Source organism: Rhizophagus irregularis, chromosome 21, assembly GCF_026210795.1.
Source record: "Rhizophagus irregularis chromosome 21, complete sequence".
Classification (NCBI taxonomy): Eukaryota; Fungi; Glomeromycota; class Glomeromycetes; order Glomerales; family Glomeraceae; genus Rhizophagus; species Rhizophagus irregularis.
Window position 1 is genome coordinate 2,510,095 of NC_089449.1, and position 26,090 is coordinate 2,536,184.

At 27.4% G+C, this 26,090-nt stretch overlaps 7 protein-coding genes across 7 annotated transcripts; 3 read left to right on the forward strand and 4 right to left on the reverse strand.

Annotated features, from left to right (window-relative positions):
* Positions 1 to 354: 354 nt before the first annotated feature.
* Positions 355 to 1,877, forward strand: OCT59_013965 (uncharacterized protein; the record flags this gene model as incomplete). The annotated part of the gene is made up of 3 exons (XM_066141877.1): positions 355 to 599; positions 677 to 752; positions 1,005 to 1,877. 3 exons carry the CDS (start codon positions 355 to 357, stop codon positions 1,875 to 1,877), a joined length of 1,194 nt encoding a protein of 397 aa, XP_066001967.1.
* Positions 1,878 to 4,908: 3,031 nt separating this feature from the next.
* OCT59_013966 (uncharacterized protein) lies at positions 4,909 to 6,062 on the forward strand (the record flags this gene model as incomplete). Its single annotated transcript, XM_025331444.2, has 2 exons — positions 4,909 to 5,246; positions 5,333 to 6,062. The coding sequence occupies 2 exons, from the start codon at positions 4,909 to 4,911 to the stop codon at positions 5,940 to 5,942; spliced, it is 948 nt and encodes a 315-aa protein (XP_025187644.1). The 3' UTR covers positions 5,943 to 6,062.
* Positions 6,063 to 7,598: 1,536 nt separating this feature from the next.
* Positions 7,599 to 8,156, reverse strand: OCT59_013967 (uncharacterized protein; the record flags this gene model as incomplete). The annotated part of the gene is made up of 2 exons (XM_025333096.2): positions 7,599 to 7,984; positions 8,048 to 8,156. The coding sequence occupies 2 exons, from the start codon at positions 8,154 to 8,156 to the stop codon at positions 7,599 to 7,601; spliced, it is 495 nt and encodes a 164-aa protein (XP_025187645.1).
* A 1,533-nt stretch (positions 8,157 to 9,689) lies between these two features.
* OCT59_013968 (uncharacterized protein) lies at positions 9,690 to 10,792 on the reverse strand (the record flags this gene model as incomplete). Its single annotated transcript, XM_066141878.1, has 5 exons — positions 9,690 to 9,774; positions 10,205 to 10,272; positions 10,342 to 10,394; positions 10,458 to 10,521; positions 10,790 to 10,792. The coding sequence occupies 5 exons, from the start codon at positions 10,790 to 10,792 to the stop codon at positions 9,690 to 9,692; spliced, it is 273 nt and encodes a 90-aa protein (XP_066001968.1).
* Positions 10,793 to 12,112: 1,320 nt separating this feature from the next.
* On the forward strand, positions 12,113 to 12,673 carry OCT59_013969 (uncharacterized protein; the record flags this gene model as incomplete). The annotated part of the gene is made up of 4 exons (XM_066141879.1): positions 12,113 to 12,125; positions 12,197 to 12,232; positions 12,451 to 12,593; positions 12,665 to 12,673. The coding sequence occupies 4 exons, from the start codon at positions 12,113 to 12,115 to the stop codon at positions 12,671 to 12,673; spliced, it is 201 nt and encodes a 66-aa protein (XP_066001969.1).
* A 7,428-nt stretch (positions 12,674 to 20,101) lies between these two features.
* On the reverse strand, positions 20,102 to 24,103 carry OCT59_013970 (uncharacterized protein; the record flags this gene model as incomplete). The annotated part of the gene is made up of 13 exons (XM_066141881.1): positions 20,102 to 21,185; positions 21,407 to 21,741; positions 21,897 to 21,957; positions 22,042 to 22,161; positions 22,243 to 22,339; positions 22,415 to 22,766; positions 22,857 to 22,977; positions 23,060 to 23,133; positions 23,209 to 23,257; positions 23,334 to 23,634; positions 23,861 to 23,898; positions 23,984 to 23,995; positions 24,086 to 24,103. 13 exons carry the CDS (start codon positions 24,101 to 24,103, stop codon positions 20,340 to 20,342), a joined length of 2,424 nt encoding a protein of 807 aa, XP_066001970.1. The 3' UTR covers positions 20,102 to 20,339.
* A 661-nt stretch (positions 24,104 to 24,764) lies between these two features.
* Positions 24,765 to 25,700, reverse strand: OCT59_013971 (uncharacterized protein; the record flags this gene model as incomplete). The annotated part of the gene is made up of 8 exons (XM_066141882.1): positions 24,765 to 24,820; positions 24,905 to 24,950; positions 25,003 to 25,024; positions 25,092 to 25,101; positions 25,281 to 25,308; positions 25,449 to 25,506; positions 25,592 to 25,604; positions 25,691 to 25,700. 8 exons carry the CDS (start codon positions 25,698 to 25,700, stop codon positions 24,765 to 24,767), a joined length of 243 nt encoding a protein of 80 aa, XP_066001971.1.
* Positions 25,701 to 26,090: the final 390 nt, after the last annotated feature.

A 26,090-nucleotide genomic window follows, 5' to 3' on the forward strand; every position in this document is an offset into this window, starting at 1 on the left:
TTCATTGTGTACAACAAACACTAAACAATATCGTGTTCACTTTTGGGTTGCTTTTGTTGCTTTTGTGTCATAAAAATGCAAATCTGTACCTTACTTATAAGATAATAAATGGTTAAAAAAAAAAATCTTTTAATTCTGGCTAATTTTGGCCATCTATCATATAAAATATTAATTAATCGGTAATTATAAAAGAATTCTATTTGGAAAGAATCTACGTAAATATTTTAATTTAGCCACATTTCCAAATTTTACTCTCATTATTTTGTCACTCCTTATAAGCCACATATATATATACTGTATATGGTTTTGTTTTTATTTTTTAAAAAAAAAAATTCGTAACAAAAAAAACCAAAAATGTCTGTGAAATTTTTTTCGAAATTAAGCCAAAATTTTATTGATTTATTAAAAGATGATAAATATTGTGATATTACAATTGAAGTTGGAGAAGGTCCTAATTCAAAAAAATTTCGTGCACATATAAATATTATGTGTTACCGTTCTCCTTATTTACAACGAACCTATGAAAAGAATAGGGGTAATGATTTAGCTCAAATTAATTTGCCAAGCATACATCCAGAAATATTTCATGTTATTTTAGAGTAAGTTAAATTTATAAATATATTATAATTTTCATAATTTTTTTATTAAAGTTTGTTCTCATTATTTTTAAATATAGATATATTTATGGCGGCGTCCTTTCTTTGAACGAACGAGACACTTCAGACAAACTTAAAATTTTGGTAGCCGCAGAAGTACTTTGTCTTCAAGAATTAGTTGATTATTTACAAAAATATTTAATTGAAAATAAATCAGAATGGTTAGAACAAAATTTTGGAATTACTTATCAAGCAAGTTCTAAATCTAATAATTTATTAAAACTTCACCAATTTTGTACAAATTTAATGGCCAATTCACCTGAAAAGATTTTTGAATCATTTGATTTCACTTTACTTACTGAAAAAACTTTAGTTCAACTTATTAAAAGAGACGGTTTACAAATGAAGGAAATTGAAATTTGGGAATATTTGTTAAATTGGGGACTTGCAAAAAATCCAACTCTTATTCCAGATCCTGAAACTTGGACAGATAATGATTTCAAAACAATGAAAAATACTTTACAAAATTGTTTGCCTTCAATTAGATTTTTTAGTATGTCGTCTAAAGAATTTTTTAGCAAAGTAAGACCATATAAAAAGCTTTTCAATAATCAACTTTTTGAAGAATTAATACAATCTTATATGGATCCTGATAGTAAACCAAATGAAAATATTTCGCCTCCTAGAAGAAATATCAAAATTGATGGAATTATAGATTCAAAAATTGTTAATTTAAATATCTTTTCAACTATTTCAAGATTGATTGATAAAGTGGATATTAATGTTAAATTTGCTCATTTTAGAGAATTATATTTACCATATAAATTTCAATTATTATTAAGAGGAAGTCGAGATGGGTTTACCCCAAAAAAATTTCATGAATTGTGTGATAATAAACCAAGTACTATTACTTTTATTAAAATAAAGGGAACAGATGAAATTATTGGTGGATATAATCCAACAATTTGGTCATCTTCTGGTGGTTATGGTAAAACTAAAGGTAGTTTTATATTTTCTTTTAAAATTAAGAATAAATTTATTGAAGATATACATATTAGTAATGTAGAGAATGTAAATTATGCATTAGATTATAGTCCTAAATGTGGTCCAAAGTTTGGTTCTGATATTTTTCTACATGCTTCTGATGAATTAAAGAATTATGATAATATTTACTATAGAAAATGTTTTTATGAAAATAGTATAAGGGATACTGAAGAAAAATTTTTAATAGGTGATTATGAAATATTTCAAATTAACAAGGTTACAATATGTCCTGATTAAATAGTTGTTCGGTATTAATGTATAAATTATATTTTGTATTAAATTACTTTTCATACACTGCATGCGTTATAAATCTTATAACATATCGTTTACTGAACTCTTTGGAATTTTTTTTAATGAATCGAAGCAATAATAAAGAGTCAATAAGGAAAATTTTTTTAATAAATAACTTTGTCACAACAATTATTTCATGTATTCGATAAAAAGAAATTGTCATTCTCAACAAAAAATCTTTGATATATTTACATACACAAAAATGGTCACGGGTGTTTCTTTGTCCATTCACGTGATCATTAGCAAATTTTACAAGATTATTACGTCTAAAAAAAAAAAAGTTTCGAAGCTTCAGGATTATGATTTGTCAGGATTGTAAACGCAATCCAGACATGTGATCAAAATCTGTCTGATCACCGATCTTGATTGGCAGAGTGTTATTAAACAATTTCCAACTAATTAAAAAATACATGAAATAATATCGGAAAAAAATCTTTACTGACCTAGATCGAAAATCGTAAACACTAATATTATACGTTAATAATTTTATGTAATATCATTTCACGGGACTAGATATCATTAATTTCACGGTAGCGCCGCACTTAAAACAATAATTTTATTCGATTTCATAAAATTAAATACTAATCCATGAGAAATCGACGCCGCTTTGGACTATCTAACGGTCACCGTCACTAGTTTTATTACAAATATACTAAATAAAGTATCTATCGACTCTAGAAAAAAAATTGGTAACAAAATATTAAATTCTATTGTAAGATAAAAAATTTTTGATTCGAAAATAATTTTGAAAATTATTACTAATTTTAACTTTAATGCAGAAACAATTTTTACGTTGCAAGATAGTGTATTCATTTAGACAATTTCTAACTATAACAATAAATTATTTTATTATACTGTATATCTTGAATACTGTTTAATTTTCTGGATTTTTTCTTATAAAAGTGTTAGTTTTAAAATTGAAATTGAGATGGTTATTATTTAATAACTCTCATCATTTTTGTTTCATATTTTAGGTGATTCATGTTTAGTATTTTATTAATCATTGAATATGCAAAGTGAAATTGAAGATAACATAGGTGGATAGATAGAATAAAATACTTGGATGAACACGAATTTGTCTGGCAGTTCATTAAATTTTTCTTTGGACTGACGAATAGTTGACAGGAGGTTTGCTATTAGCTCTCTTTAGGGCCGGAATTACACAACGTCACAAAGAAGCAAGGATTTATGCGCAAACTGATATTGTTAAGTTTCGCCTTAATAAAAGTTTAAAAAACAACTTTCAAGGAACTTGAACACATACACGTTATACAATGTTAGCTTGTAATCTTTTCTAATGTTAAAATCAGGGTTGGAAAATTCAGATTATTTTTATACGCGCAGAAGCGCACATTATTTATAAAAGTTTTGTGCATTTATAAAATAAAATAATAGTAAGCGCTATTGCAATGTAAATTGGTATATAACCCTATTTGATATTTTTCAAGAATGCTTTCATTATGGTGTAAAAATTTCATAATTTTAAACAGTTTGTCCCAAATTCAATTTCGGACCAAATTATTTTGGGCTAGAACATTTGAACATTTATTAGTAATTTTAATGTTAAGTTGTATTGACGCGTTTATTTATTTTATTCGTGAATACAAAAATTGAAATATTTAAAGTTTATAAAATCATATTTTGATGCCATATTTAATTTTTCACTTCATGAATCATATGGCGCAAGTATTCGATGAATCTTTCTTCATTAAAGCTAAATAACGGATAAATAATTGTAAGTTTGTCACTTTTGCAATTTGAATTTCTAACAGCTAATTAAAAATTGAAAAAACATGAAATAAATTATAAAAAAATTATTTTATAGAATCACTTAATAAACAAATTCTTTAATTGTGCATGTGATTAAATAAAATAATATTTAACGCTAAACATTATCAGATATTTCCAATACGCGCAATAAACATTCCATCTAATTAATTTGCGGAAAAGCTCCCTTTAATTAATTGTGAGATACGGTCGGAGTTCGAATAATTTAATGTGTATATGAGTCGAGCTTATTACACAAATAATACAACATAATCCTAAATTATAGATACATTACCAAATTTCTCACTTGAGTTACTTGAGTTTACATTTAAGAAGATCTCGCGCTGATACGATCATGATTTTTTTCAAGTATCACAATCCATATTACACGACGCGTTGTGATTTGCAATAATCTACTTGTTGAAAAGCATCATTGTCAAAAATAATGATTAATTAAAAAGATGAGACTTCAGATGATGATGATGTTGCGAATCATATGACGGAAGGAATTTCAGAAGGCGAATATAACTATAAAGAAGCCGAAGAAGAATTTGAAAATGAAAAAATACTGAGACGTATCAAGAAATTATAGTGGATCTTGTATTCCTGGTTTAGAAATTAAGAAAATAATTTAAATTATATAAATTAGGAAGTCTTAATAAAGACGTTCGGCACGTGGTCAATCCCATGATTATAATTTGCCGGCGTTATGCACTGACACGTGATCGAAAAATTTTTTAATGACTTTCTAATGTTTTCTGGCAAAGTTAATTTTGTAATCATGAATCATTCAAATTATGATACAGTATCATAATAAAGAAACTTACGAATGATACTCGAATGATCATCATTCAAAAAATAAAAAATTTTCAATTTTCAATTTTTATGTTATATAATAACGTCATCAAGCAAGGATCTACAACAAAAGCCCTGGTTTATCAATCCCCATATTTATCAATAAATAAATGCAAGTTATTGTGAGTTATTGTCATTAAAATTTGTGAATAATAAATATTGATATCCTTTACTACCTTATTGACCTAACTCGTAAACAAAAACGATGCTACGCTTTATTTGGCGTATAAAAAATGTATTATGCAGATCACATCATTAGTATAAATAAACGACCAAGTCGGAGCTCTTTTTTTTTTCAAAAAAAAAAAAAAAAAATACACGTACATACAGTGCATACAGTGTATATACACTAAAAATGCTGATCGTAGAACTTCCACCAGAACTCTTTATTGAATTTTGCATTTTATTATCACCAACTGATTTATTTACACTTTCTCAAGTATGTCGTAAATTTCGGGAATATTTATGCGCTCCAAATTCTTTTTCTACTCAACAAATATGGAAAGAATCCCGATTAAATTTTATGCCAAAAGAAATTATGCCTCCACCAGAAGGGATGACCGAAAAAAAATATGTTGAATTATTAATGACAGAACGAGGTTGTCAAATTTGTAAACGAATTATGGAGTGTAAAATTTATTGGGAATTTGAAGTTAGATGTTGTGAAAAATGTCGTAATAAAAAAACCATTTAGTAAGTTCTTACATATTCTTTAAAAATATTTATATTTATAATTTAATATTTTTTTTCTAACCAAACATGTTTTATTCTTTGTATAGTCGACATGAATTAACACTTAAAATGAAATATCCGTCGGAATTTACTAACATTATGCCATACACCGATTATGGAATCGGTAATTATTATTGGATAGAACAAATAGATCTTGCATATTCTCAATATAATAATTTATCAAAAGAAAATTTACAATCTTGGTTAAATGATAAAAAACGTACGTTTGATTCTATAATGGAATATGCTGAACTACGAAAATTGAATGAAGAAAAACTTAACCGTTTTCCTTTTTCGTTTGATTCGCTACCAATATTTTCCGAAACTTTGTTTAATAGAGATTTTAGAGATTTTAGCAGTGATTGGATAGGTCGTATAAATCAGATTTATAGGAGTATGTGTTGGGTCTGTGAAAATTGTACGAATAACGATATTGAAAATGTACAACAACTAGTTCAATTTCATATTCAAAGACTTGAAAATCAGCCTACTTGCTGTTGTAGTCAAACAAATATAAAAGTTGGGTTACAATTAAAAAACAATTATCATAAAAATTCTAATGAATCAAAAAGAAATAATTATATTAAAACTAGAAATAACAAATCTAACATGAAAGGAAAAAATTTTAGAAAAAAATTATTTTATAGATATGGTTAATTTAATTAAATATAAAATATTATATATATGAAAGTTATAAAAAAAAATATGTAAATATAATATAATTTTGTACAGTATATGAATCATTAATAAATTTCTTTTAATAAATTTTATTTTTCTATTTCTTTCTTGGATTAAATCAAATCTAACCAGTTTTAATCTCTAGTAAATGAAAGTTCGCGCAACATACTATCTTTATTATATGATTAGATTTAAATAGGCTATACCTGTTCGACTAGTTCTAGTATTCAAACGTACAGTACATTATTTTGTTCCAGTTTATTATATGATAAAGAATTATTGTTATGATAATTATTTTATTGTTTATATGGATGAATCCGGACGACGAATGAATGGATCGTAATCATTTGGTCTTTCATTATAAATATTGTTACTTATTCTATTATTATTTATATAGTTTTTCTCATACTTTAAACATATAGGAATACTTTAAAAAATTATACGTTTTACCAACTGCCTAACCTAAGTCGTATACTCCCCTCGTCACTTTAAGCTACTGCTGTTAACTACCACGAAAGGAAAAAAGCCAAAGAAAACATTGTTTCCATTATTCTGCCATTCGTTGCCGATTTATGGTTGGTTAGAACTCATCCGCTCTAATATTTAATAAAGATATGATTACTCTAAGAAGCCTATTAATCGTAAAAATTCTTTCACTGCTCTTACCACATTTGGCAGCTATTAGTCCAATTCTTGAAAGAGAATATCAGATTAGTAATAAGCGAAATGAAATTTCTAATATATGGAAACAATCATTTCAATTTATAATTGTTGTAATGACATAAAGAACACGCAGTTTTCTTAAGAGAACTTTTTTTTATTCTTGGCGTTCATTGTATTTAGTCGGATTTTTAGCAGAATAAAATTTAGACTTGTTTTTCACAAATCACGGTAATTTTTGATATTTCTTAATTAGCCAATCAATATCCAAATTTTGGATATCACTAGTTGTCACATTGTTTTTCCATGTGACATTTGGTTTATAAGATCGTTGTTTTAACATCCGGTCGGTGCCTTCGGACGTTACTTTTCGGGTAATGACACGGGGGTATTAACGGCTATTTCTATTAGTATGTAATAATTTTAAAATAATTCGCAAAGATTAATGTCTTTATTGTAAAAAATTGATATTTTTTTTTTATTAATACGTCAATTGATTTTTATTTTTTTTTTAATAATTATACTTAATGAATTATTAATGTTATTTGTTTTATTAAATAAAAATATAATATTTTTAAGAGATAATTTATATGTAGCATGTGTGATGCTATCGCACCCATTACTGCGGTTACTGCGCATATTTTGATATTGAATGACGTGCTATTTAATTTGGTGTAACTTTTTTGATAAGCCGCGTCTCCTTTATTTTTTCCCAGTCGTGCAAGTGACTGTCGAGATTTTGATCGGATACCGTTCTATTCTCCAATGAATACAATAAATAATAACTTATTTCCAATCGATTAATGGAAAGATTATTTGTTTTCGAAAGTGAATAAATAAACAATTCCGAAAAAAAAAATTATTTTATTACACATAAAAAAATATTAATCAGGGAACAAATATATTCCTAAATTAAATAACGATGATTGATAACAATAAGATAAAAACATATGATATACTAAAAACAACAAAATATTAATAATCTACATTGAGAGAAACATCTTCATGTTTACAGCCTACTCCAGCATTACCGTTGTCATAAATACACTCCCAATATATTGATAGCGCAACGGTAACAGTTGTCCCATGTGGAGGCGTTAATTCTGGTTCAAATTTCCAGATTCTTGTGAATGGATTAACTTCATTAGGGTCAATGTTACCACTACAATCATGGTAATTAACCATCTCGCCCTTCTTTAAAATACGCACACTGACATGTTTGCCATTGGGTTTATCATAATTAATGGTAAAGTGACCGATTCCTTCCGTATATTTATCAGCTCCATTTGTACCCTTTTCAATGATATTAGTCGTAACTGAGATTTCTCCTGATGACAATACCACTTCTTTAATCTCAGAACCTATGTAAAAAAAGGAGTTAATTTTTTTTATTACTAGAGTATTTTGAACAAAAATTAACATACCACCAATAGTCTGATCATCCATTCCAACAGGATAACATCCGCAGTGAATTTTTTCAACTTGTATAAGGAAAATTGCAAGAAATAAAATAATAATGTAATTATGATTCATGATGAAATTATGATTGTTTATGATACAGTATGTGTCATTACCGTGTAAGAAAGTGAGCTTATTTATATCTCTTGTTTAAGAAAATCTTTCTTGCTTTCTTGTGAAATAAACTTTTATCAATGTCAATCCATCGTGATTTCCATATATAACAAGACATAATATCCGACATGAGACTAATGATTTTCATCTGATTACCGTATAACGAGATGCTGTACCCGGGGGTGTACGAAATTTTTTACTATAAATGAAGGGTTTAAAAACTTGTAATATATTCAAAAAAATGTTTACATGTGTCGCCTAGGTAAAATTAGATTGTTTAAATAGTGTAATGAGAAGAAAATAGAGATTTTTTTCAGAAAAAAGAGGCATAGGGGGGTTATACGGTAATTATCTATAATATAGTGAAAATATGGGGAATCAAAAATTTTATATTATCTGTTATCTGTTATTGTTTATCGCCCTATCATCACCACTATATATATTTGCCTATTCTCCGTCTATAATGGAATATCTTTGCAGAAACCCGTGATTTGCTACCATACAGTTAAGTGATCGCTATCAAATTACAACGATCTAGTATCGGACACGTGATAATTATAGTCTCGTGAAACCGTCGATGACACACTAATACGAAGTCTTTTTGAAGTTGTAACATAGTCTTAAATAGATAGTAATTATCATCGAAAATTAGCTGAAACAATTAATATAATACATTTTTTCGATGCATTAGACATTTATTTAACGGTTTCTTTACTTTTTTTTGTTATAATTATTTATTAATAAAGTTATGTAATAATTTCATTTAATAAAAAGCCGATTATAAACTATCATTTATAAATTCTATATAATTATACTATTTTAATATTAATAATCTAAAAAATATACCGTAATAATAGAATAATGCTACAATACAACGATCACTAGCAATTTGACAAACCACTTTAAAATGGGATCCTCCCGAAATCCCGACAACCATAATCCCGATGTGATAAAATCTTGACACTCCTATTCCCGACTAAGACAATATCCCGAATGATTAAAATACTGAAAGAATTATATCCCGAATAGTCCAAAATCTAGAATTCAAAATTCCCAAAAGTTCAAGTTACTGATGAGTCAAAATCCCGACAATAAAGAAAAGAATTTTTTTCATGTGACCATTTATGTAATAATATCGTAGTGATTGCACAATTGTTAATAATTTGCATAATTTGCCAAGGAGTTATTATGTCAATTACTACTGCGTGATCTTACTATATATTATACTGTAACATGTAAGTCATAAATCAAAATTGCAATTTTTTATCATTTAAATTGGAAATAGTGCATATGTATTGTATATATGATTGTATTAATTGTCGCAAATTATATAATCAGTAGGAAATGATCTTCCTAGTAAACAAAAATCAAAGAGATACTCAAAATTATAATATTGTGTCGGGATTTTGACTCATCAGTAACTTGAACTTTCAGGAAATTTAAATTCTGGATTTTAGACCATTCGGGATATGATACTTTCGGGATTTTGATCGTTCAGTATATTGTCTCTGTCAGGAATACGTTCCTCGGGATTTTATCATATCGGGATTGTGCTTGTCGGGATTTCGTGGTAAACCCCCTTTAAAATGTATAACAAAAAATTTTGTAACAGATAGATATTTAACATTTATAGTAAAATGATTTGTACAATACATGCATTTACATTTAAATAGTAAAATAAATGGTGTAATTAAACGTAATTGATATATATATATACTGTAGTTGGAGAATCATAAACTTCGTAGCCACGCTCAATTAAGGCAATGTATTACTAGACCTACACTAAAGATGACTTTAGCAAGGCTTTCTTTGTGAATTAAAGAAACTTCATACTCTTTGCCAGCTGGTGAGAAAGCTTATGACCCCTTAACCTCAAGTCAGTTTATACTAAAAAACCCAGAATGTTTGCATTGCTAATAAAAACTAAGTATAGTTATCAATATAAGATACTTAGTCATATTAGTAATTCCTTGAATAAAACAAACAAAATAATACTTCTTTCAATTTACCTTGTTAGTATTAAAAGAAAACAAAAAAACTCTCTAAAATCTTGCATAGAGAAACTAGAAGAAACTATCTAAGAAAAAAAGAACGAAGTTGAGTAATTGTTTATTAATATAAATAAATAAAGGAAAATAATACTTACCAAAATATGAAAACCAATATGCCCAAAGAGATCCAGAGAGACCCAAAGAGTGGCTGTCAAAAAAAAATTAGTAAATGTTTCATGAACACCTACTGAATTCCCATACAATCAAATACCTGTAATCCGTGAAAGGAGAGAAACAAGAAACGTTTTATTAAAAGAATAATTTAAAATAAGACACTAAATATAATGCGAAATTCTACACGTCCTAACCCAAAGACCTAAAAAATAACCGTCTAAAAAAAAGAAAGTAATAAATGGTTAGTAAGACTCAAATCTTCGCTTATTTTATCATTTCTATATCATCAGCTTCTGTCATTTCTTCATCTTCTTAATAAATATCCATTTTGGTATGACCATTATTGCCATAACGTCCTCTAGAAATAAAATATTGCTGAAAAAAATATACATTCAATATATCTTAAAATAGCAAAGCAATAATATTTACCATCTGTTCGGAAGTTCTTTATTTGTTGCTAAAGTACTTGCGGAATAGTTAAATGTGATTTATCGTGGTCTAATATAGTTACGCTAAACATTATGAGAAGCATATCAACTTCAAAGCATTTTTTTTAAAAATGACAGTGATACTACAATGATGTGTCACGTAAAATTTATTGAAAGGTATACAAGAAAAATAATTTAAAAGAATTATTCAAATAAAAGTTAAAAGAAAAAAGTTTATTTCATATGGAATATTTAATGATTACAAATCACTTAAAATAAATTACTTAAAAATATCATTTTAATTTATTTTATATTTTTATGTTCGTACTTCGTTTGTAGTATTTTTTAAATACTAAGGAAAAATTGAAGTTAAAATATTTTATAATGTAAAAAATAATATACGTATAAAATTTTCGTTCAATATAACAATTGCAAAGTCATAAATATATATATTAGACTTGTACTCGCATTTCTGTAAAAGTCTAAATTACTACACTTAATTTTACTGTAAAAGTCTAAACTTAAATTTACTATTACTATATAGTCTAATTTGTACTCACATTTCTATAAAAGTCTAAATTACTACGCTTAATGTTTATAAAAGTCTAAATTACTATGCCAAATAATTTTTGAACCTCTTTCTTTTTCTCTCTCGTTATTTTTCCTTAACTATTTAGTCTTCTTATATATACCTCCCAGAAAAAGAAACGGGAGTTATTCAAGATGAAAATAACTTTCACTTTATAATCATATTGAACAGTACATTTGATGATTTGAATCTTATTTTCATTCCTAATCATCCTAATAACACATATCTCCTACATATCATCCTAATCATCTTAATAACATGAGATTCTGAAAAGAGTAAAACTCTCTTTAAAAAATACATTTTTTAAAATTTTTTCTCTTTTTGTAGAAATTGGCTCCAAAGTAGACATTTCAAGTAAGTTTTGAGTTTTTTCAAAACTTTCTTTTCGAAACTTAAAAAAAAAAAGTTTAATGTTTTCAGTTCAATTTTTTAGGGAAATTGATTCTGATTTGGATACTGAAATCCTGATAGGTAAGTTTTGAATTTTTTGAAACTTAAGAAAAACTTTTTTTAACGTTTCTTTATTTTTAGAAAATTGGCTCCGAAGTTGGTACTGCAAAACTTCAAAATGGAAAAACGTTTTTTTTAACGTTTTTCTTTACTTTTTTTTAGGAAAATGACTCCAAAGTTTGGATTCTCAACTTTTAAATTTTAAATTTTCTTTTTTGAAATTTCAAAAAAAAAGTTCTCTAACTTTTTTTACTCTTTTGTAAGGAAGTTGACTCCAACTCAGATATGACAGAATCGGGTAAGTTTTTGAAAATAATTTGAAGACTTTGAAAAAATGTTTTTATTACTTTTTTTTTTTATTTCTTATAGGTCCCGGTTGGCCAGTCATCGAAATTAAAAGAAAGAGTAAGTTTCGTTGTGAATTTGCTTTTTCTTTCATTTCTCTTTTTTTGTAGAGACTTTGGCAGGCTTGTTTTTTCTTTTTTTAGACGATCTTCCTCAGTTGTTGCTAACAAAAAATATCGGATAGCTGAAATTGGGTTCTTCGGATGTGAATATTATTTTTTAAAAAAAAATTTCAATGAATCGTTTATTAAATGTTTCATTTTATTTCTTTTTTATAGTTATTTTATATTTTTTTTTTAGGTGTTCTTTGGTTCATTGGACGTGGGATTTTGGTGAGCAGTATACATATTTTCTACAATTACTAATTTTTCTTTTTTTTTTTAAACGGTTGGTTCCTTGGCGTTTTGAACGTGAAATTTTGGTAAGTAATTTTCTTTTTTTCTTTATTATTTTACGAGCATGTTTACTAATATCTCATTATTCTTTTTTTAGATGGCTTAGCATCGGAGGCGATCAGAAATGATTTGCATATGCGAAGTTTATATTTTTTCAAGACCATTTAATGTTTATTATCGATATAACATTTTACATCAATTTACATTTACGATTAGATTTAGAATAGAACACTCTACTATTAGTTTGTAAGATACTTTACAACTTATTTACAGCTTCAAAATAAATTTATTATATAACTTTACTATCACTTTAATATTTATTCAATATAAATTGAATGTACATTTACTTTAACTTTAATATCTATTCAACATAAATTATATATATGTTTGCGTTAACTTTAATATCACTTTAATATCTATTTATTACAACTTAAATATGCGTTAATTATAACTTTAATTTGTATTTTGTGATTTCAATACTCGATCCGATTAGATCAGGTGACGATCTCCTTATTAATAATATGATTTACCCCAGTAACGCCACAAAAAATTTCCACCCCACGTGATTTTTGGCCGGCATTATATGTCTCGGCCAGCATTAAGAAATTAAGCATGTGACAAATAAGGCGTGACAAATAGGATTTTACACACTGAAAAAAATCAAGTCCCTGGAATACATGGTAAAAATGGAAAACAGGAAGGGTGTGACGCCGGTGACAAAATTTTAAGATCACGTAGGGGCGGAAATTTTTGTGGCGATACTGGGGAAGATCTTAATATGCATCAACTTTATACATACGATTGACTTAAACTTATTGTAACGATGTGAGACCATATCGTGACCAAGCCTTGGTTATAAGGTCTATGATAAAATTTCGACTTGGTCACGATATGGTTTCGATTTTAAAAATTTCTGCGATGATGCTGAAATACGCAAATTGAATGAAGAAAAACTTAGCCGTTTTCCTTTTTCGTTTGATTCGCTACCAATATTTTCCGAAACTCTGTTTGATAGAGATTTTAGAAATTTTAGCAGTGATTGGATAGGTCGTATAAATCAGATTTATAGGAGTATGTGTTGGGTCTGTGAAAATTGTACGAATAACGATATTGAAATGTACAACAACTAGTTCAATTTCATATTCAAAGACTTGAAAATCAGCCTACTTGCTGTTGTAGTCAAACAAATATAAAAGTTGAGTTACAATTAAAAAACAATTATCATAAAAATTCTAATGAATCAAAAAGAAATAATTATATTAAAACTAGAAATAACAAATCTAACATGAAGGGAAAAAATTTTAGAAAAAATTTATTTTATAGATATGGTTAATTTAATTAAATATAAAATATTATATATAATATGAAAGTTATAAAAAAAAAAATTGTAAATATAATATAATTTTGTACAGTATATGAATCATTAATAAATTTCTTTTAATAAATTTTATTTTTTTTATTTCTTTCTTGGATTAAATCAAATCTAACCAGTTTTAATCTCTAGTAAATGAAAGTTCGCGCAACATATCCTGATTATATGATTAGATTTAAATAGGCTATACCTGTTCGACTAGTTCTAGTATTCAAACGTACATTATTTGTTCCAGTTGTTATTTTATTATTACATGATAAATTCTTGAATTATTGTTATGATAATTATTTCATTGTTTATATGGATGAATCCGGACGACTAATGAATGGATCGTAATCATTTGGTCTTTCATTATAAATATTGTTACTTATTCTATTATTATTTATATAGTTTTTCTCATACTTTAAACATATAGGAATACTTTAAAAAATTATACGTTTTACCAACTGCCTAACCTAAGTCGTATACTCCCCTCGTCACTTTAAGCTACTGTTAACTACCACGAAAGGAAAAAAAGCCAAAGAAAACATTGTTTCCATTACCCTATAAAAAAAAAATGTCCGGAAATTGTAGCTAAAAACATCCGGAAAATGTCCGTGTGTCCGGAAAACGTCCAGAAAATTGCAATATTCCGGACACTTTCTGGACGCTGGGTCTGAACCCTCCTAGACATTTTCTGGACATTTTCTGGAAAATGGAAATTTTCCAACGTCCGGAATATTGCAATATTCCGGACATATTCCAGACAAATATACATTTTCCGGACGTTTTTAGCTACAATTTCCGGACATTCTTTTTTTATAGGGTTATTCTGCCATTCGTTACCGATTTATGGTTGGTTAGAACTCATCCGCTCTAATATTTAATAAGATATGATTACGCTAAGAAGCCTATTAATCGTAAGAATTCTTTCACTGCTCTTACCACATTTGGCAGCTATTAGTCCAAGTCTTGAAAGAGAAAATCAGATTAGTAATAAGCGAAATGAAATTTCTAATATATGGAAACAATCATTTCAATTTATAATTGTTGTAATGACATAAAGAACACTGACGTAGTTTTCTTAAGTGAACTTTTTTTTTTATTCTTGGCGTTCATTGTATTTAGTCGGATTTTTAGCAGAATAAAATTTAGACTTGTTTTTCACAAATCACGGTAATTTTGATATTTCATAATTAGTTAATCAATATCCAAATTTTGGATATCACTAGTTGTCACATCGTTTTGCCATGTGACATTTGGTTTATAAGATCGTTTTAACATCCGGTCGGTGCCTTCGGACGTTACTTTTCGGGTAATGACACGGGGTATTAACGGCTATTTCTATTAGTATGTAATAATTTAACATAATTCGCAAGGATTAATGTCTTTATTGTAAAAAATTGATATTTTTTTTTATTATTACGTCAATTGATTTTTTATTTTTTTTTTAATAATTATACTTAATGAATTATTAATGTTATTTGTTTTATTAAATAAAAATATAATATTTTTAATATAAAGATATAAAATATTTATAAACTGATTAGAATTTAATAAACATTTTTTATTCAAGAGGATATTAAGTGAGTGTCGGGATTTTGAATTTTCGAGATTGTGATTACTATTGTAATTACTATTGAGAGTCGGTTTTGGATTCTGATCGTCGAGTAAATCCCCATGTTATCATTTTATATTAAAATAACAGATAAGGAATATCCGGTCGGTATTCGGTGATATATATAGATTGTATTCAAGTAATGAAATCACTTATTAATTATAAGCACTTATATGAATTTCACTTTATATGTTACCGAACGCCGACTCGGATATATCTTATTTAATACAATCAAGTAATGAGATCATTTCACGAATTATAAATTATCTTCCTTTTTTTGGTTTGCTGATCGGCAACATTAATTTCTTTTCGCTGAAACCATTTCATCGAATGGACATTTCACCGAATGGATATTTCAGAAATTAACGTTTTTGTAAAAAAATATTCAACGCACAATGAAAATAAAAAATAAATGAACGTTTGGACAAATTCTTATTATTTTAAATATCCTTTTTTCCAAGATATTATTACTTTGACATATCCCTTCGGCAAAACATTCCGTATTTATTCCTATTCAAGGTATATTTGTCCTTTATATACCAGCCAAAAAAAAGCGAAATCGGTTTTATCATATTATTCGTTATTTTTATTGTTCGAAATGTTTTCTGTGTGTTTTACATTATCCCTTACCCTTAGTAAAAAGAAAGTCGTATGAATTTCATTTTATATTAAAATAAGATAATATGAGATGAATTTTTAATTTCACGCGTCAAATTATAACTTCTTTTTTTTTTGTTTTATTTATTCATATACAAACAAATAATTATAAAATATGTACAGTTAAAAAATGTTTACATATAAAAAAAATATGTATATATACAGTATATATCCCTAAAAGATTAAACATAAATTACAATTTAATATTTCCTTAAAAAACTTACCAGGATTAAAACATACAGATCTAAATTATGACTTATTTTATTTAAATTACTAATGTTTTCTGGTAACTAATATTAAATTACAAATTTATAGAAATCATCCTGATCCATAATGAAATTTCCTATCTTTTTCACGCTCAATATCCATTGAAAGTAAAATTTTGAAATATGAACATGTTAGCATATACAGAATATGAAATTTAAGCCTAAAAACTTAACTGATTATTAGTAGTTATCAGGTGTTAAAGCAAATCGGTTAATGTATGCGCAAATAATGAACAATAAGTAAACGAATAATAAAGTAATGATAACGTGTATATATCACTATATCAGTTGATTTATAAGCGGAATTAAACTGTACAAAACGATATGTAGCTAAAGGTCAATATAGGATAATGAAACACTTTAAAGAAATAAATGTGTTGTAATAAATCGGAAACAAGCGGGCGGGTTTATTAACACTTGAACAAAATACGATATTACTGCCTCTATCGGCGCTCTGTAATATCCGTATAGAAAATAAAACCTACACGAACTGCTCAAACTACACCTCCACCATCGGTCCTTTTTATATCGTTAAAAATCTGGTGCGAATCTGACTCTCGAACTGATTTGCCTCCCGGCCAAATGTGGCGATTAGTCGTATTTGTCTATTAAGCCACCTTTAATTCAGCCACTTTCCCACCGCTAAGCTTTCTAATCATTAAATAACTAAAAATATCTCTATGTAACATAACTAAATTACTAAAATAAATAAATAATAAATAAAAGATAAAAATAAATAAAATAAATAAAAAAATATCCCGTGACACGAACATTAAACAACGATAGATATTGATACAGGAGCAAATAGTACATACTGGCTTCATGCACATGTTAAAGGTAGTATATTATTCGTACTTTTTTTCAATTATTATTATTATTTAATGAAACTTTAATCATATAACATTTTAATAATACAAAAATGAATCGGTAAAACGAAATCAAAGAAATTGATCATCACTCGAAAAGGTGAATAAAAATTGATTAACAAAATTCTCTGGACAATAAATAATAGTTATTTGGTATGAGGGTTGAAATATTACCGAACTGCGAAGCAGTTTAACTGTGTTATTAAACTTATTATGCAGACGTCTGACTAAAATTAACTTATCGTCGCATTGTTATTGTATGACGAAATGATTTCTGATAAAGGGCCTTGTTGTTATCACTTGCCGATGCCGAGCATTTCCATTCTCAGCTGATTTATTTTTTGTTTGTTGCCGCCTTTCGGACACTTCCATTTTTGATTGATGTTATCAACACGTTGGATATTAAATAATCTTGGTGCGACATACAATAATTATTATTAGATATTATAGATAACCCTTAAAACAACAAAAAAGAATTTATTATGTTACTCGATTCATCCAAAATATTTTCACCAAATTTGTAAATATCAATTTCAAAACAAATATAAATCAATTCATCTAATTCTAAATCATTATGAGATAATAAATTTAATGTATAACCATAAAAATTATACTTTGTTATAAATATTTTAACAATAATTACCAAAAATAAGACCATAATATTATAAAAATCATTCTTTTTATATATTATAAGTATCTTAAATAATATAATCATCATTGTAATTAATAAAAAAAGACAATTAGAAATAATATAAACTGTATAATATATTATCCAAAATAATAATAATAATGGAAGTGATAATAATGATATAGCATAACAAATTTTCATTAAAAATATTGGATTATTCGTTAAACTATTTTTATATTCTTTATATGATTCATTAGTATTATAGATTGAACCAATTAATAAATTTTTCACCACCGTTAAAAAAAAAGTAACTACGAATAATAATGGTGTAATTATGAAAATAAAAATAATTGAGATTAAAAATATATCCATAATATTAATAAATATAGAGAAAATAAATTCATAAATATGTAATTTATCTAATTTCAAATAAGATTTTGAAAATAATATATTATCAAAAGGTTTTAATATCGGAGATTCATTTAATAATCGGTAATCGGAATTATGAGAAATTGATTGATAAATTAAATAAATAATCGCCGCTGTTGAAGAAATTGAATAATATGGATATTCTGGTCTCTTAATAATTATAACAAATGGATAGATTAAAGTAACAAATATACAATATCCAATAATTAAAAATATATAAATTGGAATATAAAGAGCAACGATTATTGGAAAAGATAAAAGTAAATAGATTCTTTTCCTCAAATCATTGCTACAAATACAAAATAAATGTGAATATATTTGAAATATTGAGGGTAAATAAGTAAGTAATGATATAATAATATTTGGAATCAGACATAAAAATAATACTGGTAAGATACAGATTAAAAAATCAAGGATTAATAATATCATATGAGAAGTGTATCTTAATAAAATCATTTTGTTCTTTTTTTATTTTTTATTTTTTATTTTTTTTTTTGCTGAAAAAGAACAAAGAAATGATTAAAGAACAACCTTTTCAACCTAAAAGTCTTGGCATTGTTGATAATCATGTAATATGTAGCACAATTTTTTTTTGTGTCCCATTCAATATTCGATGTATGGAATGACAAAGTGTATCAGGACAATATAGTGAGTCACTTATGATGTAGTTTGAATTAGGTTATTTCACCAATAACCATATGACCTTTAATTTAGTGTTCCAAACCAAAAAATCCATTTTGAGGATTATTTTTACCTTTTAAAGCTTCTGGATTTGGAAAATATTTTGCATTTGTTGCTGCGTCTTATCGCCAATAATTGGCATAATTGGCATAATTTTGATCATCGAGACTATCGTGCATATCATGCTTAATGGATATGTTCATTTAAAGATTTATAAAGCTAGTTTGTCTCACATAAAGTTGGTTTATATATAGTGAATTAAATGACAGATTACGATGATATCATATTACCTTTCGTCAGTTCGCTATGGTATGTCGAAAGTAAATATTGTTACGTATCACGAAATATTGTAAAATTGTGTATTTAACTTTAATGCGTATTAATATCAGATTTTTTTATTATAGAAGTACATTTTTCGAAGCGGTTTAGGCCAATTTAAGCAAGAACGGCAAAGTTATTGTACATCATCTACTTTTTTTGGCCAGTCAATTATTTCCATCTTGTACTGTAAATTGCGTAACGAAACACCTATAAACTTTATAATATACTAAAAAAAGAGTTTCTGCTCCTTAATCACCACTTCCAAAGATGTAAATCTGTAATCCGTTCATGTGTATCCTTTGTTAATATACTTATAGAATTAATGGTTTTTTTTTTAAAAAAAAAAATCTTGGGAACCTTTGAACGAATGGTTTCTGATTTCGGGTTATAGTTGATAAAATTTTAAAATTTTTGAAAGTTTCCTATTTTTTTGGGTCGCATTCATTTCACCGACGATTATCTCACCTACAGACGTTTCATCAACAGGTCATTTCGCAGACAAATGCTTCGCCAACAATCATCTCACCGACAAGGGAATTTAGGATTAGAATTAGAAAATTAGGGTTAGAATTAGTGTTAGGTAAGGAATATTGGGGACGATGAAATAACAATGATCAGGTGATTGTTGGTGAAGTTGTCTGACGGTGATATTATGATAATGAGATCCTTTTTTACCACTTATTTTTAGAATACGCAGCGCATGCACTTCACGATAAATTTTAAAACCTTATTTTTAAGACCATATTTTATTAACATAATTCATAATTTTTTGACTATCTTAAATCAATAATAGTTCAATAGTTAGTTTATGTTAGTTTCTTAAAATAAAAAAAGAAAAGAAAAAAAGTAGGAAGCAATTAATTTTAATTTAATGTTACATAAAATCATAATTTTAATTTTTAATTTAAATAATCTTAATTTATAAAATTCTAACAAAAATTTTAACATATTATTTTTAGTCATCCAATTCTTCAGCATCAACTCCAATTTCTCTTGCAACATCGTTAACATATTGTTGCACGCCATTTTCTATTAACTCTTCAACTCTTCCTCTCCTTACGGCATAAACTTTTTTAGTAACATTATCAACAAACCATCTATCATGACTAACAATAATAACAGCCCCTTCAAATTTATTTAAAACTTCTACAAGTGTTTTAATTGTAATCATATCCAAATGACTTGTAATTTCATCAAGCATTAAAATATGTGGTGCATGATAAACTTGTAATGCGAATGCAACTCTAGATTTTTGTCCCCCAGATAAATAAGACATTTTTTGAACTGATAAATCACCGGAAATTCCAAATCCTCCCAAATAAGATCTTGCTTTATGTTCATCAATTTCAGGATATATTTTTTTCATATACGCAACAGCTGAAACGTCCAAATCTAATGCATCAACGTTATGCTGAACAAAGTGTCCAATTTTCATTCTAGGATGTCTTGTTACGGTACCTTTTGTAGGTTCTAAATCGCCTGCAAGTAACCCCATTAAAGTGGATTTACCTTCACCATTTGCACCAACAAAACCAATTCTTGCGCCTTCTTCAACGTTAAGTGTCACATTTTTAAGGACAGGTTTGGTGCTATTAGGATAAGTGAATGAAACATTTTCTATTTGTAACAAAGCACCGTGATGACGTAATGGTTCGGGTGATGGAATATTCCAATTAACTAAGGTTTCCGCTTTTTCAACTACAATTTCATCACGAGCTGCATTAAAATATCCTACTCTATGCTTGTTTAATTTGAATCGAAATCCATCCTCACTTTTATTCATTCCGAAACGTTCGAGTTTCTAATCACATAGTTTCAAATTAGTTTATTCGAAAATGAAATAAAGATAAATAAAGAAATAAAGATAAACCGTTGTAAGTCCGGAGCGAAAAACTAAAATTTGCGATTTCATTGGGTTACGATCACGTGGCGGACAGAGAATGCACGTGATCGATTCTTTTTTTCATAGTGCGTAGACATATATTGTCCTTCGCTTCGCTCCGGACAATAATAAAATATTACCTTCTTACGACTCGCAACCATTCCTAAAAGCTTATCGTCTCCACTTTCTTTAGCTTTTTTTTGAGCCTTTTGAATACTAGATTCTATATGCTTTTTTTGTTTCTCTTGAGCTTCAGCCATTCTTTCTTTTTTTAATCGTTCATCCTCCAAATTTTTCTCAAATTCATCGTAATTACCAGTATGATAAGTTAATTTGGCATCTTTGAAACGAATTATCTCGGTGACTGTTTTATTGAGGAATCGACGATCATGAGAAACAATGACCATGGTAGTGTCAATGAGAGTATTCAAATACGATTGAAGCCAAAGAATAGCCGGTAAATCCAAGTGATTGGCTTAAGAAAAAAAAAATATTAAATTAGATTCTTTGTGAATCAACATGAGAACAGGATTTTATGATTCACTTATGAAACCCGAGACATTCTTGTGTATTCGTCAAATTTTCATTGATTAATAAAAATGCTCGTTTAATAATATAAATTGTACTTACTAGGTTCGTCTAATAAAAGAATATCTGGTTGTAAAAATAATGCTTGAGCTAATGCTACTCTCTAAATAATCATTATTAAAGTTTTATAAGAAAAATATAACAGATAAATCTTTCGATGAATTTTTTTTTTTAATGTGATATTTACCATACGCCAACCACCAGAAAGAGAAGAAAGCGAGGCCATTGGAGAATATTGCTGCTTTTCAGAAAATCCAAGACCGGATAAAATTTCTTGAGCTCTTGCTTCAGCAGAATCAGCATTAATCTTTATTAAAATTAAAAGATACAGATTTAAATGTTAAATAATAATGTAATAGATTAATTTAGTTCATATAAAAAAACCCACTTGTTCAAGTTTTGTATACACTTCCTCTAAGAGTTCATAAATCACCGCAGTAAAATCTTCGGTTTGATTTTCTTTATCACCTTTATCATCCAATGCTCTACGTTATAATATGATTAGCATATCTAAATTTTAAATAATCACTGTTTATTCGAATGAACTTTATTATACTTACTTTTGAGCTTCAGCTACTCTAGCTTCAGCATCCAACAATTCTTTTCTTGCTTCAGCACCTCTACGACCACTTCGTAGAGTTGCAATTTTTTGAGCTTCTTCTAATTCTCTTTGTAGTCTTTCAGCTCTAATACGTTTAACAGCAGATTCAATCTTTTTCGAATCTCCACTTTCTGACGCAGTTTGGAGAGCTTGTTTTTCATTTAATAAAAGAGTTCGTTCTTTATCTGCTTTAAGAACGACTTGAGCAACATTTTCTTTTTCATCTACATTTTCCAATTGTTCAATATATAAAACTCGAATGTTTCTAGGAAATCCGACAAGTACTCCACTACCGATACATTTAAGAAGTGCTTTTATAATATAAAATAAATTTTTTGATTATTAAAAAAATACCCATTTTTTCGTTAAGAATTTTTTATATGAACAAAAAAAATAGTTACTTGATTTTCCAGTTCCGTTTCTTCCAACTAAACCATAATGAACACCAGTTTTTAATTGTAATTTTGCATCAACTAATAATTCTTTACTACCGACCGTAATATTAACATCTTTTAAATCAACCTTTTATATAATAATAAATCGATTAAAAAAATTTAAAAATTTTTTTTTCAATAACGTAAAATATGATTTGAAGATAGGTTACCTCTTTTGATAAAGTTTCTAAGGTTTCAGTATGAAATCTTGATTGTTGAGAGTATGCAATGATTTCCGAATCATCTACAACGGATTTTTGTGCTTTAGTTGATGTGGATTGTTTTCCAGTGGTTTTGACGGATTTCTTTCCAGACTTGCCAATTGAGGAAGCAGTATGCGTATCAGAGGTAGGTGTCGATAAATTTAACTTAATAAAGAAATATATAAATTTATTTAGTCAAAAGTGAATTACATCATAAAAAAAATTTAATATTTTTTTGTACCTGGTCTAACTTAGTAACAACTTCTTCCGGTAATTTTTCAGGTCCAATTTCCGAAGTAGTATCGGTTGAATCCGTAGAGTCGTAGGAAAATTTGTTATAAAAAGAATCTAAGTCGGATTTTTCTATACCGGCATCAATTAAGAATTGTTCGGTAGCCTCACGCAGCGAATCAGCACCTTCGATATCTGCTAATACATTAGAAATGTATTCTTTGATATCATCATCGAATGTTACGTTCAAAGGTAGAGCAGCGAAAAATCTTGAGGATAGTGATGAACTCATAAATGATAGGAAAAAAAAACTTTCAAATAAATAAATGAATTAATTTAAAATTAAAGAATGATAATTTGATAATATCTCGAAGGAATTAATTTATAAACTTTTTTCATTACTGCGCAAATAAACGGCGTAGTATAAGAGATTTGATTCATGCAATGAATTCTTTACGCCCAAACTAAAACTATGGGCTAATTTAGGCAACTTAACCAAAAATAGGTTTTTAATTTAGTTGCGCAGCATTGATATACAAGATAGCTGCGTAATGTCTTGTTGTAACAGGTTCGAACTGCGGATTAATATAAAACATTTTAATGATGCATATCAATTTAATTTATGTAACAAAAGAACGCGTAAAAGAAAAAAATTCATACATAAATCGAAGGCTCGTTCCAAATAAAGCCAAACAATTATAATTCTATATATAGCCTATATGGCAGCACAATGTAATTTGCTTATTTATTTGAATTGAAAACCCCTAAAATTATTCGCATGATTCTCATAATGATAATGCAAATATAATTAAAATAATTAAAATATGAAATAATGAATAAATGGAACAATGGAAACAAGGAAACAAAGGAAACAAGGAAAAATGAAAGAAATGACCCTTCGTCTTACTTCTGAGTGTTCATAGAAAAATGAATATATTTTATATATATATAATTGTAACATTAGTGATGATGTGATTCAATTAAATTCTACCTGAACTAAATTCTTTCCAAATATCATAAAATACTTTGTCGACTGGATCTCGTTCTCATTTCCTTTCAGGACGTGCCATGTACAATATATATATATATATATATGCAATACATAAAATAAATTGGGTTATAACTAGATTAAAGATCTTAAGTTGCCTCAATTTTTCCGACACTTTCGCCATTCCGGATTTTTTCACGCCAATTGCTTCCATCTAACTTAAGTGTATTTTGACCCAAAAGAACTTGATGTTGGAAAAAAAAAAGCGCTGAGGTAGTATTCTCCGCCGAAATCATCAACTCTTCTTTACCGTTAAGACCGATCAGTTTGACCAAATATTTTAGGGATAAAATGTTGCCATTTTGAGGAGTGGAAGTCGGTACTAAACGCGCATAAGCGACTTCTCGCAACTTTGTTGTTACGTGCCTTTCAATGTGTTGTCTCATTTCTTTGTCATCTACGAATTTCTTCGTTCTTATCAAAGTTACATATATAGTTTGGCAAATTATCTAAATAAAAGATATATAAATTAATTTATCATTAGAAGACAATTCGTTTTTTTCTTTAACAATATCTATAGTTCATGAACCCACATGATTTAATATTAAAATTAATTATTGGAGAAAGAATAAAATCGGTCTAATATGCCCACTTTCTCCACTGCTCTTTTCTTCAACAAATTTCAACATACACTTTTTCTTCTTTTATATAATCTAGAAAATAACCGAATATTATGATTAATAATATGTAGCATGAAAATATAAAGATAAGCTAACTCACCTTTGGATAGCTGTTGACTTCGATGATAGCAATAAAGATGTCACGAATAAATTCGTAAACTAATACTCCAGTCAATACTCACTTGTGTGCTTTAAATCCGATTTTTATAGGAAGAATGACGAAAGAATAATTGATTATAAAAACGCCAATTATTAAAAATGTTGGCAAATCGATCGTATATCTTTTTACAGAAATTAGCGAAACCGACGAAGAGAATCTAGTTAAGACAATAGAATAAAACAGGTTCTTAAATCAATTATCATACGAAAATATTAACTTTCTTAGCTTTTTTCATATCACAACAAATAAATATATCATTTAAATACCAAAGTTCTGTTGCTAATTTATAATACTTACTTTAGAATCGGTTATTATATTAGACGCGTTAAATGTGATTTGTATTATAAGTTTAGATCTAGAAGTATACCTTATGAAATTAAGTTATACTTGACTGACATGTTTGACTATCTAGACTGAAGATATTTATATTTACTTAATACCTGAAAGCCGTTACTCAAAAACAGAGAATAAAATTATGGTTAAAGAAAGTAGAAAATCTTAGTTTATTTCTCGAATTTCTTTATTTGTAAACGTTCAACAGAACGTCATCTTTGTGTAACACTTTTTACTCTATGTTCTAGCGAACCGAATATTTCCGACTTTCCGAGGGTTTCCGAAAATTTTTTGTTTATTCAACCCTAATTTAATCATCTGTTCAAAACTCGGATTTTCTTTTTATTTTTTTACAAAGAAAAAGTTTAAAAAAAGTCTCACTATTTATATTTTACATTGTTATTTAAATTAATAGATTTATTTTTATTTTTTATTTCTACACGTGATATAAAAATTTCTCGTTTTAAAAATTTTAAAAACCAACATTTCTTTTTTTTTTGTGTCTCTTTTGCGCAGCAAAAAAATCTCAGGATTTAAGATTTTCAAAATTGACAAGGTGTTGTAATACAATTATTGATGAACAAATCTTTTTGTAACGTTACCAAT